This window comes from Phodopus roborovskii, unplaced genomic scaffold (genome assembly GCF_943737965.1).
Source record: "Phodopus roborovskii unplaced genomic scaffold, PHOROB, whole genome shotgun sequence".
NCBI lineage: Eukaryota > Metazoa > Chordata > Mammalia > Rodentia > Cricetidae > Phodopus > Phodopus roborovskii.
The window spans coordinates 570,930-587,627 of NW_026126583.1; the positions used below are offsets into that span (position 1 = coordinate 570,930).

The following is a 16,698-nucleotide window of genomic DNA, read 5'->3' on the forward strand; positions in this document are numbered from 1 at the left end:
TGCTTGTTAAACTATGATACAACATCCTTTTTAATGAAGCTTTTAATTGACTTTTTCTTCAATATTATGTTAAATAAACAGAATCTAGATGTTAAATAAAAATGCAAACCTTAAAGTTCTATTAAACTTTGCAAGAAAATCTATTTATTCTAAAATGCACCATTTATACATATTTAAGTAAAATCTTCCTAAATCCTTTGTGATAAGTAAATAAAAAATTAACTCTTTTAAAATGTCATTGTCTATAATTGCTATTTTAACCTTCTTTGATATTAGTATATTATTTTTAAAAAATGGTCAAGACACGTATAAAATAACATCATCACTGCCACAGAAATATAGCAAATCTCATATATGTTTATAGAAATGTTTTTGTAATGTGTCTGTAATAAGGAACTACTTATGCTATGGCTATTACTCCTTATTAATTTTAATCATTAATGAATTTCAAGCAGATAATAAATACTGAGTGACCCAAATACCACTTTTATTATAGATTTGAGAAAATTTCTTTAGACTTTACCATGAAACAAATTGTATGCCACCTATTTTCCAAGAATACTAAAGCAAATTAATCATTTATGTTTACCCAAATGAAGGGACAGTGAAGAGAAAACTTCTAATATTTGAAGTTTATATCCTTAAATAATAAAGTCCTGCTATGTTATGTAGGGAAAAATAATTCTTGATAAAATGTATAAAATGTTTGTTTTAAACATGTATAGATAAACATATTTTCATACATGATATAACATACTGATTTAGACAATGTGGTATATGATAAAATTAACAGGGTAAAACTGTACTAAGGAAAGTACAGTTACTTCTCAAATGGAAACAATAACATTTTGAAAGAAATTTTGTTCATGATCTAGTTGTACTTTAGTTCATAAGGATCATGTCTCTTGAAATTTCCTCCAACTAACTGCTTATTAATTAAGCATGGATATCAGTAGAGGAGTCATGTATTTGCATTTATAATACCTCAGTATCATTCTAAATTCTTTTTAATTTACCATTTTCAAACGTTAAATTCATTTTGGACAATATAATATAATTACATAATTTGTTTCTTGCTTTTGCTTCCTCCAAAGTCTCCCATATATCCGCCACACCACTCCCTTTCAAATTCAAGGCCTCTCTCTTATTTAACTGATGCTTCCTCACTGTTTTTAAACAGCGTTTATTCTAACCAGAATCTTAAATATAAGAAGGTAGTTTGTTGGAATTTTTCAGCAACACCTTAGGTATGCAAAAAATGCACTTAAAAATTTGTCTTATTGCTTTGAAATTCTTGTTCCCTTTAATATTTCTATAAATTAAATTATACTATCTGTTTTAATATTTCTTTGCCTTTTGGTGCAGATATTCAATCACTGGAAGCAAAATGTTCCATATCCATGACAATGGAACAATAATTACCACCAACCTGCTTGACAGGGAGGTCAGTGCTTGGTACAACCTGAGTGTCACAGCTACAGAAACATGTAAGTCCTGATTAACCAGCTCCAAAGTAGATCATTAATTTTGGAAACAATTACAAGAATTTGAAATTATAGATTGGTATATATTAAATGTTATAGAAATTAAAATAAAAAATTATATGTAAGTTCATATATGTAGATAATTTTATTGAAAGTTAGTAACTGCTAACTGTAACTAAAGCTTCCTGTGAACTCACTATTAAATACTGAGTTTTCCTCATTTTACAAATATTAGCTTAATTAAAAACAAAGATTTAGTAAAACAAAGTATAATGCAAACTTATAATGCAAAATTATAATATAGTAATTATATAGCAGTATGTCATGGGCTTTGATGGTAAATATTTATATTTATATTTACAATAAGACAAAAAGATGTTTCATAACTTTCAGCATATATTCTATAGGTTAAGTCTTAAATGCATATTTAATGAAAAATATACATTAAAAACAAACATATTAGAAAAGATATTTATACTGCTGCTGAGTAGGTTTGGCTTCCTAAATTCTCCATTTGTTAAAATATTGTTATAGTTTTTTCTCACTATTCAGTTAAGCTACTGAGTGAAATTTTAAGTTCATTCTATTTTCAACTTAAAAGTTCATACTATATATACATTTATAGATAATATTTGCAGATTGAACAGGAATGACTCTCTCTTATCTATTTTAGAATGAAATATTGAAACTAAGCTTGAATATTAGTAACAAAACACATTTAAAATAAATAATATTACAATGTAATTGTGTTGTAGTAAATGAAAGATTCAAGGAATATATATATATATATATATATATATATATATATATATATATATCCCAGTTCTTGCTTTCAGACATTCAAGTTTTAATTATCCCTTCCTCTTCCCTCTTCTTATTCTTCATATATATTCATATTGCCCTTTCATAGAAAATCACATCTGTGTTTGTTGCTTGTTATTACTCTTTAAATTGTAAATTAGTCATTTATCTGATCAAATATTTCAACCAAAGCAAAAACTAATATTCATATGATAATTGACAAAGTAGTTTTATTTAGTCATTGAATATAGAGTAGCACAGCAATGGATGAAAATTGCACATGGAAATTATCTTCATTGTTATTGATTTTATCAAGAATTATAATATGTTTGGGACTTTCTTAGCATTTTTTAAGGCTCAAAGCATATTCCTGTCTTATAACACATTACATATAGCTAGTATGTAACATTTTATATTGGAAAAACTATTTAATCTGTTCTTTTCACCATTATGTTGATTATATATTGAAGCAAGAAAGGTGACCTTAGTCTTAAATTTTGAATTTTATGACTAATTAAGTGGCAAATGAGAGCAGAAATACTTTTTTCCTTTCGTATATATATTTACTATTTTCTTATTTTACATAATAATACCAGTTCTCTCTCTCCGCCTCCCTCCCATGCACCCTGACCACCTTCCCATCCAATTCCACCCCACTTCACGGGGAGAGAGAAGCCTTCCAGGATGGATCATCAAAATCTGCCCTCCTGCCTCTAGGCTAAAGTATGGAAACTCATAGGGAATGTGATCCCAAAGATCTTTAGTTCACCAGGGATACATCCTGCTTCCACAGTCAGAGGTCCCTTAGACTGCCAAGACACTCTGAGATGCAAGTTCAGGGGGTCTAAGTCGGTCCAATGCTGGTTTCCCTGCTATCAGTCTGGGTATCCATAAGCTCCTCCTTGTTCAGGGTAGCTATATCTGTGGGTTTCTGTAGCCTGGTCTTGACCCCTTTTCTTATCACTCCTCCCTCTCTGCAACTGAATTCCGGGAGTTCAGCTCAGTGTTTAGCTGTGGGTGTCTGCTTTTGTTTCCATCAGCTACTAGATGAGGGCTCTATGATGGCATAAAAGTTAGTTGTTAACTCCTTATCAAAGAAGTGCATTTAAGGTAGTCTCTTAACTGTTGCTCAGATTGTTATTTGTGGTTACCCTTGTAGAGACAGTTTTCTCTCCAAACCTATAATGGCTCTTTCTCTCCAAACCTATAATGGCTCCCTCTTTTTTTTTTTTTTGCTTTACTCTATTCATCTCCCGACTCAATCTTCCTAATCCCACATGTACACCTCTCCTCCTCTTGTACATCTATCCTCCTCTTCTCATTCTATGAACTCCCTCTCCACTCACTGCCCTTCCCATCCAAGCAAAATATGCTCAAGAATTCTTTTTCCTTTCCCCTTCTGTGAGTGACCTTGTATGAATCTCTAAGGTTCCTCCTTGTATCCTAGTTTCTCTGGTGGTATGACTTATAGGCTGGTGATCTTTTGCTCTATGTCTAAAATTCATATATGAGTGAGAAAATACCATGCTCCTCTTTTTGTGACTGGGTTACTTCACTTAGGATGGTTTCTTCAGGTTCTATCCATTTGCCTGAGAATTTCAGTGTGTAAATGTACCACATCGTCTTTAGCAGTTTTTCAGTTGATAGTCATCTAGGTTGCTTCCAGGTTCTTGCTTTACAAATGATGCTGATATGAACATAATTGAACAGTTGTTGTTGTTGCATGGATGTAGATCATTTAGTATATGCCTAACAGCGCTATTGCCGGGTCGTGTGGTAGACTGATCCCCATTTTCCTAAGGAACTGTCATACTGATCTCCAAAATGGCTGTACAAGTTTGCATTCCCACCAGCAGGTGTGGTATTACCCTTTCTCCACATTCTCTCCAGCATAAGGTGTCATTGTTGTTTCTAATTTTAACCATAGCAGACATATTATAATGACTGTATGTGGGAGAGAAAATTCCCTCACTTTCAATGAAGAGGCTCATGATAATACTCTTCAAAGATAATGTGAAAAGTAAATCATCAGTTCAAGAGAAAAATTGAAATTTTAAAAAGAAAATTTTCTAAGTACTTTGGGAGCACATTCCCCATGGAGGAATACTCCCTTAACATAGAGACAGTAGGGAGGGCCTATGCCCTACTTCAAATGACTTGAAGTAATCCATCCTGCTTGCAGGATGGATTACTCTCCCTGTGGAGTTGGTGGGGAATAGGATTTGAGGGGGATCTTGTGGAATGGGAGGAATAGGAGGGAGAGGGAACTGGGATAGATACATAAAATAAAAAATAAATATAAAAAAAGACTAAAGCAGTAAACAGAATAAAAGAACTTTTAAGTCATAAGAATTGTAATGTGACATAACTCTAAAAATAAATCACTTGAAGCTTGTTTCATACATGAAGAGAATAAAATTATATCTTCTTATACTAGGTTAATAAGTATAGGCTATTTGGAAAAATCTTTATATAGATATACAGACAATGTTTTTTATATGCATTTCTTTTTTGTGAAATGTGTGTACTTAAGTATATGAGCATTCTTGTGTGTGTGTGTGTGTGAAAACTGGAGGTCAGAGAATTACTTGGAAGTTTGAATTCTCTCTTACTATGATATGAATTCCAGGGATAGATATCATGTTTCAGACAAAGTATTAGTACTATACATCTACTGAGTGTTGCTTCTGGCCCTATAGTCAATTTTTGAAGACTCAGAATGCTGTAGTCTCTATAAATTAAATAATAAAATGAACAAAAACTTATTTGGTTAACAAAAGATTTTATTGTTATAGATGACTCACTACTAACCTACATTTTTTAATTATCTTGAATACTTTGAAGTAGTTGTCTTTAAAGACTAGAACTTTACATTACATTGTAAAATGAGGTTCATATGTATAATACCTTAAAAAAGAGAAGGAACATGTACAGTGTGGTAAAACAAACAAACAAAAAATCTTAAATTTGTTTCAGTATACATGCAAATATAAAATACTTAAGTCTAGTAATTACTTTTTTGTTTTGAAAGCAGGGTCAATGCTCTACCCTTTTATTCTTTCATCACTATATTTTATTTTCAAAATTATCTGCCTGAATCTAATCACCTTGGTAAACTTTTCATTCTATGACCATCATGATCTTGCAATTAATCCCTCCCCCAAAATATGATAAACATCCATTAACCAAATAAAGACCAAAAATACCTACTACCCCTTTTGGTAATGTGGATGTCATGTTCTTAATTTATTCCTTTTTTATTTGGGGGTGATAGCACCTTTAGGGACCATATAATGGTCAATTCCTGGAATATGTAGCTGTTTTCCTGCTTCTGTGTAATAGTAAAGGACACAGCTTATCTGAAACTCTGACTGGAGTATTCTTTGAGGCTGAACCATCTCACCTAGTTACCTTGAATATGTATTGAGCAGTTTGTATTCCAAAGCTCATCTTTGAATGATGTTTATCAGCTTAGTGGCTTTACCCAAGTTCAGGTGGAACAGTCATTGTGAACTGTCACTATCCTTTTGGGAACTTGAAATGTTGATAAAAGGAAGTGGTTCACCTTCCCTATAGAAAACATAAACATTTTAAATGTCATGTGCAGCATATTTGGAGATGTTAAAACACCACAATCTATTATATTAATTTGTGTTTCATAAGCTTCTTTCCTAGTTAACTGACTCAGACTCAAGCCTGAAATCATGTACAGGAAGCTAGATGAACCTATTTATAGAATTACAAAAGTTATATGACCATTTATATTACAAAACAATACATATATATGTATACGTATATGTATATGTATACATATATACATACATATTTACATAAATTTTGAAATAATACTAAAATATTAAGACAAGTTTTAAAGAATCAAAATAAAACTAAAGGATTGTAAGATTTGTGGTAATAAAACAGCCCTTTAATTTTGCTTTCTTCTTCTATTTTATACCATGTGGCCTTTCTGACATGTCACAGAGATTTTGGCTTTTTCTTTACTTAGTATTCTTGGCTTCAGAGAGGGAGAAAACCATACTCCAAGTCCAAAACAAGTTTTCATTCTCAATTGAATTGGGACTACAGAAATTCCATTTTCTTCATATATAGATGACAATAGAAAAATATGGGAAGTATTATTAAATTTTATCCCGTTGGAAAAGTGCCATACTAATCAATACTAATAGGCCAATTCATTATTCATTCTTTTTCTGAGACATTTACTCTGGATGATTCTACTCTAAACACTTTTGTTTATGTGTGAATATTTTCTTAATTTCATTAGGAGGTCTTCCTAAAAACTATCTTTTCCATCCATTTTTTATATTTGACTGTGATATTATACCACATATTAAAGAATAACACATGAATCAACAAATTGATATTAATTATAAAACACATAATGTCAATCCCAGAAATGTTGATTACTCATTCATTTAATTTTTCCATAATCTGATTATTCATTGTGGAACTATGCAGCAATCTAACTTCCTTCATAGCCTTATTATTCCCCATTCATAACATGAAGGGAATTTATTTAAAACTAATTCCCTTTAAGAATTACCAAGTATCTTACCAGATCTGTTGATGACAACAACAAAGTTTGATCCTGGCTGTGCTTCATAGCTTAGCAGAGAGCAAAAAAAGGACATAGTTTTCCTGAAGGCAGCTTCAGTTGCTCATATATATCAGGAGCCTGAGATTGTATGTCAGTAGCTGAAGCAGTAAAAGCAAAGCAGTTGTAGAGGTGGCCAACCATGCATGGCAGCAGCTCAAAAAAGGGATCCTGAGGAAGCCTAAAATCCAAAGGAAGAGAGAACAAGCATCTTGAGAAGTGGTAGTATGAGATGCCTATCTGACAGAAATGCACATGGCAGCAAGTGTGAGCACAGGGGTTTTTCTGAAGGACAGAGCTGACTGCCAGTGGGTGGCTAAAGCAGGAAATCTTAGGCCCTACTGCCTGTGACATTTGGTCTTGGAGAGGGCAGCAGCTGGGTTCTGCTCTAGACAGGCTGCAGTGGGAAAACACCAGGTTCAGGTAGAGGGACTTGAGAATAGGAAGGAAAGACAGCCATGGTGGCTCATCTGTTGTATATAAAGACTGTGGTGAAGAGCTGCCTCATGATTTCATATGCAGTGCTTGACACCATAAAAAGGCTATGTTCTAATTATTCTTCATCAGTAAAAGTCAGGAGCCAGATATGATGGTAAAAACCTGATTGATCAGAGAAATTATTGAAAAGCAGTGAGTGACCGCTCTCCTTCCTTGATCATTAAGGTCCAAGAATGTTTCATAGCCCTAGCTTACTACTTCCTATGTCTCTCTATATTTTCTTAGTCCTCCGATAATTCTATGACTAATTTTTATCAACTCATAGATAGCTCTCTTCTCTGATTCAAAGTAAACTTTATTGTCAGTCTTCAAAGTTTCAGAGTAAAATGAAAATGCATATACATATATATATATAAATATATATATGTTTTGTGTGTATGTGTGTGTGTATATATGTATATATATGCCCATATATATGTGTGTGCATAATATTCTTATATTTTGCCATATAATAATGATATTATTATTTATTTTTATCATGGGAATAATGTAATATTAAATTAATATCACAAAATGGGCAATCAGTCAAGCCTTCAGCTCTTAACCCTTACCTACACTCTACTACTGAGCAACAACTTTAGGTTATTTAAAAAAGAAATGGCTTCAAGGATTTACATAACATACATGTATGCTTGCACATATACATACAACATTCATTCAATAGTCCTGTATGAATTCATGCTTTAATGCTTGAATTCATAAATTAATGCAAGAGAATGTAGTACCACAATGGTTTTTATATTGTGGAAACATAACCAAATAATGATAGTGACAAGTACCTGCGAGGAACATTTGAAGTTCTCCAGGAAAAACATTTTAGGCATGTTGATGGAGATAACAGCAATAATCAGTTGTATTCCCTGAGTTTTCTTCCAGGGTACTTGGGTTTCAATCACAGTACCCATTCTGCTGCAGTCAAGCTCCAGAAGGGTTTAGGTCCTGAAGAGGAGGTGTGGAATACAGGTGACAAGAAAAGAGGATTTAACAGTCTGAGGGTAAACTATAACTGCCTCTTGTGTGTTTTGGCTTTTGTTGGATAAACTTAACTCAAGCTAGAGTCAGTATGGAAGAGGAAAATAAAGCTGAGGAAATGCCCCAAAAAATTACTATGGGGGCAAACCTATTCCTCAATAGATTATTGAAAATGGAGTACCCAGATAGCAGTGGTAGTATGTATTTTGGGGTGGTGTTCCTTAGTGTTATAAGAAAGCATGCTGAGCACCCAAGAAGAGTAAAGCAGTAAGCAAAATTCCTTCACAGATTCATTTTCAAGCCTCTATTACTGATAAATATATGGATTACATAGTTCAACCCTTAGTTTTCCTCAAATAATTATATTAGTATACAACAAGCCTCTAATTCAATTTATTGCATGACTTTTAATAAATATGTAATTAATTGTACTCTATATCTTCATTTGCAGACAATGAACAACAGATGTCTTCTGCTCCTGTGTATGTACAAGTTTTTAATATTAATGACCATGCTCCTGAATTTTCTCAGTACTATGAGACGTATGTTTGTGAAAATGCTGAATATGGTGAGGTAAGAAAGAGATCACAATTGTTCACCAGAGCCTGAGCAAGAGAGCAATTAATGTTCTATATTTTCTAAGTATAATATGTAGTAATTGCTAATATACGGCATCATATTTTATATTACAGAAAGTATATAATTTGTGTTATATTCATTATTTTATATATATATACATATGCTATATACATTTTTATTAAAGGCCATAAGACTTTGTATACCTCTCTTATAACTTTACATCATAAACACTTAAATCCTTATTGTAAAAGGAGTTTGTAATTGGCATAAGTAATAAAAACTCAAAGTCAGATATAGAAGAAAGTGCTGAGAGATTAGTGAGAGGGGCAAGGCATGGCCAAACTTTACCTCCTTTACATCTCTGCAAGAGAGTTTCTATTTTTCCCTGCCTATGTCCTGTTTCTACCAAGATATTTTACAGTCTGTCTGTATAGACCTTCAGAACTATATGTTTAGCTAGTTGCAGACTCAGTTCTCTGACTTTCAGATAGGCTTTATTTATATAAGTTAAGTATCTCCATATATGCCCCTTTTGGTCTATTTTTAAAACATAGTTATAACTAATATAAGAAAACTATATACAGTAACTATAACAACTATGTATAATATATATAGGAATAAATCAATGAAAAATATCTAGTCCACTAACATTTTACAATTTTAGAGAATATACTCCATTATCTATTCTTTCTTGATGAGTCCAAAGTCTTGTAACTAATTTACTTTCTATTCTAATTTACATTATCAAATTACTGTTTACTGTCTTTCAAATATATTAAAATTAACATATTTTTAGTGAGTTTCTATATTGAATCTGGAATGAAAAAAAAGAGACAGTGTAACTGTACTATATAATCTATAACTCCCTCAGAGACACAAGAAGGAAATAATATTGAGTACACAATGAGTGCCAGCAAGCAATGTCCAAATATGTGAGAAATGACAGAAAAAGCTGGCTGCCTAGACATTCATCCAAGGTTGGTCTGCAATGTTTGGGCATCTTTTTAGCCTATAGGCCTAGCATCTCTGACAGATATTCCTGTAAAACAGGACATTCTGAAAGACTCAACCACCTTGTCTTCGCAAGTTTTACAGTCACACTTTATGGTGTCCTGTTTTTCCAATTTGGACAGCATCTTGTTAGCAGTTGAGGCAAGGGCACTTTCTTGCTCAGTGGCTTACCTTTACCACAAGGAAAGTAAACTCCATGTAGAGTTTTTTTTTTTTTGATGCCCATATCTTGTCTGATGTATATTGATGTTTCCAGGATCATTATCATAAAAAAGAATCTATGTTATTAAAACATGCCAATGCCAAGCTCTGTGTATCTCTGAAGTGTTTAAAGATGACTGGTCTTTATAAAATATCTCTTTGATCTTGTAAGCATAACTATTGCAACTACAAGTTTAAATATAATAGTTAACTATTTACTAAAGTACATTTCCTTTCTCTACTATATAGTTGTTAAGAATAAAGTTCAAGAACTATAAATTTGAATTACATTGTAAAATGAGCTCTACAGGTATAATATTTGAACAATATTAGACATGTATTTACAGTGTGTGTTAACATAATTTATTTCAATTTCTTAACAATATACAACCTTTGTATATATTATACAATAATAAAATCTATAATAATATATTCAAAACAAGTAGTTGCTTTTTTGAGAATAGATTCAAAAATCTGTCTGACTGTCTTATCATATCTTTATCCTCTATTTATTCTTTTCATAGTTGATTCAATAATCTGTTCTTTTTATCTGCCATATTTGTATTCCTTTTTTAACAAAAAAAACTTGAATATGATCCCCTTATTTCAACTACCTTCCTGATTGTAAGCAATATACTTTTGACCGATACCCCTAAACAATGACAAATATAAGTAGCCCAATGAGAGACCATACATCTTTCAACCCATTTCTTGGGAATGTGGGCATCTTGTTCTGAAAGTTACTAGCTGCTGTATAGGGGTGATGTAAATTTTAGGGTATCCTGAAAAAAATTTGGGTTAATTATTAAGCTGTATCAATTGTTGTCCATTCTCTGTGTAATAGATAATTACAGGGTTTGTTTGAAATCCTAGCTAAAGGAGTCTGTGAGGCTGGATCAACTCCACTAACTACCTCAAAATTGTTCTAAGCTGTGTATCAGAGACTGGATAATCTCCCAAATTCACCTAAAAAATGTTATGAACAATTTGTAGTCCAAAGCTAATCTTTGCTTGGTGATGTTCAGATTAATTGTGTTATCATAATACTGGTGAAATTGTCATTGTGAACCTCTTACTCCTTTTGGAGACTTCCAAGGTCACTTGATACAGCATCATTTCTTCAAATTAAGAGGTGTCTTGTTCAAAACAAATCGTTATTAATTTTGATTCTATTTATATTTTTCATTACATGTACAAGGAAAAGCAAAACCTCCTCCCCAAATGTAACATGTGTCCTGCTTATTTGGTAGTCAACACATCTTTGAGGTCCACTTGTTGGTTCCATTCCATAGTTTTTTTTCTATTAATGATGTGTTTCAAAACTAATAATGCATTATCAATCTATTTTGAGGAACCTTCATCTTCCATTTCTGTTTATTTAGCATATCCTTTAGAGTTTGATATGATCTTCCTATACTATCTTCCATGTATGATTGTGTGGTATAACTGTAATATGCTGTATGTTATAATAAGCAATATCATTGTCTTAGAGACATATGGTGGAGAATTGTTTGTCTTTATTTGTGCAGGTGTACCCGTGCTGTCCATGACTTTTAGCAAATGTGTAATTACCAAATCAGCCTTTTTTATTAATCAAAGCAGTTGCTCAATGAAAACCTGAATGGGTATCAATGGTGTGACAGACATATTATATTTTTCCAAATCAACAAAATGGAATGCATCTGTCTGCCAGATTTCATTACTTTGAGTATCTTTTGAGTTACTTCCTGTAGGAAGTGGATTTCATAAAAATAACAAGAAATTTCCTTATAAATTCCTTGGCTTGTTTTCATGCAATAGTAAAGTCTTTTTGTTTTTTATTTTTTATTTTTGAAGCTTTGATATTGACATGTTGATTTTTATTGAAAATATGAGGCCTTTAGCACATTTCATACAAAGAGTGATTAATTTCATAATTACCTTGTGCTAGAGGGCCAGGCAGACCTACATGGGATCAGATATGTGGACCCATTATCTATATTTGAATCAGATAGTGAAATGTCACACATCTAATGATAAATTATAGATTGAGGAAATTGCTTAGGTATCATTTCCAATGGTTGCCATACAAAATATTGGCCCAGGATGGGGCTTTTTAATATTCCTGCTGGAAAACATTCCACTCTTATCTTTTATCAGGTTAAGAATTATTGTAAGTAGACACTGTGAAGGCAAATTTTTCCTTATCATTTTCTTGTAAAGTATAGTGAAGAAGCAGTTTTTTAAGTCAATAACTATATTAGGCCATCCTTTAGTTAATAACTATGGCAATGGCATTCCAGGAAGAGCATGGCACTCTTAATCTCAGAGACATGGGTTCATGCTCCATGCTTGGCCACAAAATATAAAAGGATCTTTTAATTGATCTAAGTAATAAAAACCTGAAGTGAATTTATAGGGGAAAATACTGAAACATCAGGGAGAAGATGCAAACCACATCTAAACACACCTCCTTAGTATCACAGCAGACAAGAGTGCAAGTTCCTGTTTCTCCCTGCTTATATCCTGTTCCTCCCCAGCTATCTCATCTCCTGTCTGTCTGTGTGCTTCTCTATACCTCTATGGTTAGATATTATCAAGCTCCATTCTCTGACCTTCAGACAGGCTTTATTTGTACAGTCAAGGTTCTGCCACACTTTATCATAAACAAAGCAATGTATTTTAAGGGAGGGAAAAATGTTCCATTTTATTACATTAAACTATTATATGTAATGATTATACACTGTTGTACTAAATAGCACAATATTCCACATATAAATATGATAAATATAAGTGGCTTATAAAGATAATAATTTTAATGTGTATATATTATGACTATAGACATATTGTATCATGTTTATGCACTCATATGTAATATGTATGCTTACATATTATATTATATATATATACTTATATAAGTAGTAAGTATATATATTAATATATTAACACACAGAGCAACATATGATATTTTGACCCAGGAGCAAAGATATATATATATATATATATATATATATATGTGTGTGTGTGTGTGTGTGTGTGTGTGTGTGTGTGTGTGTATATATGTAATTTTTTCTTATTTTTACAAATAGATAACAGTTCCCTCTCCCTCTCTCCCTCTTATGTCCCCTGCCTCAATTCCCATCCCATTCCCCCAACCACTTCACTTGGAGGGTAATATTTTCCAGGAGAGATCATCAAAATCTGTCAAGTCATTTGGAGTAGGGTCTAGGCCCTCCCTCCTGCATCTAGGTTAAGGGAGTATCCCCCCATGGGCAATATGCTCCCAAAATCCTTTTGTGTACCATGGATACATGCTGGTTCCACTTCAGAGGTCTTTTAGATTGCCCAGACTTTCTAACTGAGACCCATATTCAGGGGTTCTGAGTCAGGACAATGCTAGTTTTCCAGGTATCAATCTGGGGGTCCATGATCTGACCCAGCAGCAATATTTTTAAAAGAATTTACTACAGGGAGAAGATTGACAGACATATATAATGTCTTATATTCCTTCCAGAATTACAGCTCTCAAGGAACCACACAAATTGATATGAGTAATGAATATGGAGGGAAAAAAGCAATGCATTTTTATGACAAATTAGTGAAAATTTAAATATTTTAAAACAATTCTACTGATTAAAAATTGAGTCACCAGTGTGTGCAGAGGATAAGTTATTGTCACAATGAACTTATGGTGTGTGTAGCACATGATATATAACCTGAACTGGAGAATAGGATATGGAATTGTGCTCTTAACACAATGTCTCATGAAAACATGATCAACATGTAATGAGAGAGAATGAGTTGGGTTAGAAGTTCTGCCCTAGAAGATTTCAGAAAACTGGTAGTTAGCAATGGAGCTAGAGAAAAAGATACAGGTAAAATAATTATAGCCAAGAAAAGGATGTTATATGATTAACATAGTGCTAGAAATATATAGCAAAGATATGCAGAAAATTCCTTTTTGCTTTTTTTTTGTTTACTACAGGATTATGAAATGCTATGATTATGTAATTTAATAGTAAATCATAGTTATTGTGATAAAACTGATTAGTATTTTATAAATGTTGAATTAAGAATCCTTCCTGATCTAAATCTAGTATCACAATAAGAATAAAAACATGTCTTTAAGTTAAAATACAGTATTTTCAAAGGTACTAAGTATTTATGGATAAAACCAGGGACAAATTTTTTAGTAAATAGTGGACAATGATTAAATCTTAGAACATTTAGGAAAATTTCCATTAGAATTATACTATTGTAATGAAGTCCTGAAATGCAAAGAGAATGGTGTGAATGTATCAAACTATAGTACTATACAGAGGAATGACAAAGTAATTGATCTTGATATATCACTGACAGTGATAGGCAACAACAACAGGGGCCTGCCCCATGTGTTTGGGGCAGGTCAAACACTGAAATACCACACCATGGTAATTAGGGTTATTTTTCCTCTCTCTTTCTCTAAATAAGCTCTGAAGTCTGGAAAGGGTTTAAACAAGAATAATAGAAAGATTCTTGTTTTCTCAACATACATTATGTATTTATATGCAGAAAAATGCATCTATAGCAAAGGTTACCTTTCAGTTATCATAGTACAAGCAGGAGAGGTATCTTACCACATGAAGGTATTGAAGGCAGTGGTACAAGCAACTGCAATTTGAGAATACAAATGTTGGAGGATATTTGAATTATTGTATACCAGAAAATGTGAATTATAATCCAGATGCTGGTTGCACGTTCCTGTAATACGAGCACTTGGGAGGCAGAAGCAGGTGAATCTCTTGAGTTAGATGCCAGCCTGGTCTACAGAGCTAGCTTCAGGTTAGCTTTCAAAGCAATATAAAGAAACCCTGTCTTGAAAAAAGAAAACGAAAAGAAAGAAATAAAATGTAAGGTATAAATAAATTCTAATGTTTCAACCAATATATCTGGGAAAAATATGTTTTCCTTGTTTTAAAAAAAAATAGACCAGTGAGAAGCAAAATGAGGAATTAAGATTTCAGCTGTGAAATTTTAAATTGTCGTGTAGACTCCTGTACATAAATATTGGATTAAAAGTAATTTAAATTAAAAGACCTTGCATGGCATGATTAACATGAATGTATTTATAATCTGTGAGATATTCAGAAAATGTTGTCTAGAGATGGAGATGGCGATGAAAGTATTTGAAAACCTTAGTATATAGAAACTGAGAATGTAGAAACCAAATAAAGGATTCAATGGAGGAGGAGAGAAGTGTCTTTTTTTAAATTTCATGCTCATAGGAAGAGGGGAGCAGTTAAGTTACTACTGAATTCAAAAATGCATGTTTTACATACTTCAAATAATAATAGCCAACAAAAGATGTTATAAGAATGTCTGATATTTTTAAATAATGAAGGATGCTTGCTTAGAAAAGACATAAAATATGTGGACATGACTAAATGTTGCACCAGGTAAAGTTTTTGATAAGCCCATATTTCAAGGACTATCACAGCTACATGTTTTACATGACTATATATTTGTATAACATATCAAAAAATATTCACCTCTAAATGGGTGCTATGACACATGAATACTCCACACAGTGAGTAAATATTACTAGTAAAATTGTGAAGGTTACATTGTTTAAAGGCAGAAATATTTGGAAAATATAGAAAGACAAGTAAGGAGACTAGGGAACATGCTGAGGGCACTTAAGTACATTTCACCAACATGAATACCTACATGATCTAACAAGGAAAATAACAATAGGCATGCTGACAAGGATGAAAATATTCATAATGACTGAACTCTACACAAAGTATTGTAGGCAACAAAAAATTCTGAGAGTAGGTTCTTAGTTGTACTCAGGGAATTGTATTCCAATCTAGTACCCAATAGATGGCCCTGAAATATAATATGTGCATGTGTATTACATATGTGTGTGTGTTTGTATGTATGTGTATGCATGTAACCCCTATGATTAAAAATAATGTGAATAATGAGAAGTTATATTTGAGAGTTTGGAGAGAGGAAAGGGAAGGCAGATATTATGTAATATCACATTTTTTTTTTTTTTTTTACATTTTGACTCTTGGATGCTGAAACAAATGTTCTATTCCTTCTCCATTCAAACATAGCATAGTCCTGGACTATTCAATTTGTTTGTGCCTCTTGTTATGATTTCCTTGTCATCTAAAATAAATTTTCTCCTTAACCATTCTAAGGGATAATCATGACTTTTCTTTCATTTTTTTTTTTGTTTTTCTTTTTTTTTTTTAATTTTAAATTTATCCTACATATCAACCACAGTTCCTCCTCCCTGTCCTTCTCCCCTTGCTCACAACACTCACCCTGAACTGCATCCACCTTCTACTCCACACACAAATTTTAAGGCCACCAGTAGTGACCCAGTGAATCCTAGCACATCAAATTGAGGCAGGAACAAGACACTCCCCCACTCACCAAGGCTGAGTAAGGCATCCCACCATAGGAAATGAGCTCCAAAAAGCCAGCTCATATACCTAGGGTAGACTGTAGTGTCACAATGAGAGGGGCCACAAACAGATTAAGCCACACATTCAGAGGGCCAGAATC

The 16,698-nt window shown here is 32.7% G+C and overlaps 1 protein-coding gene across 1 annotated transcript in view; it reads left to right on the forward strand.

Annotated features, from left to right (window-relative positions):
• Cdh19 (cadherin 19) overlaps positions 1-16,698 on the forward strand; it is a 108,716-nt gene that overhangs the window by 67,875 nt on the left and 24,143 nt on the right. Inside the window, exons 7-8 of the mRNA XM_051203911.1 lie at positions 1,366-1,487; positions 8,822-8,943. Coding sequence (XP_051059868.1) covers positions 1,366-1,487; positions 8,822-8,943 — 244 coding nt within the window. The remainder of the gene's footprint in view (positions 1-1,365; positions 1,488-8,821; positions 8,944-16,698) is intronic.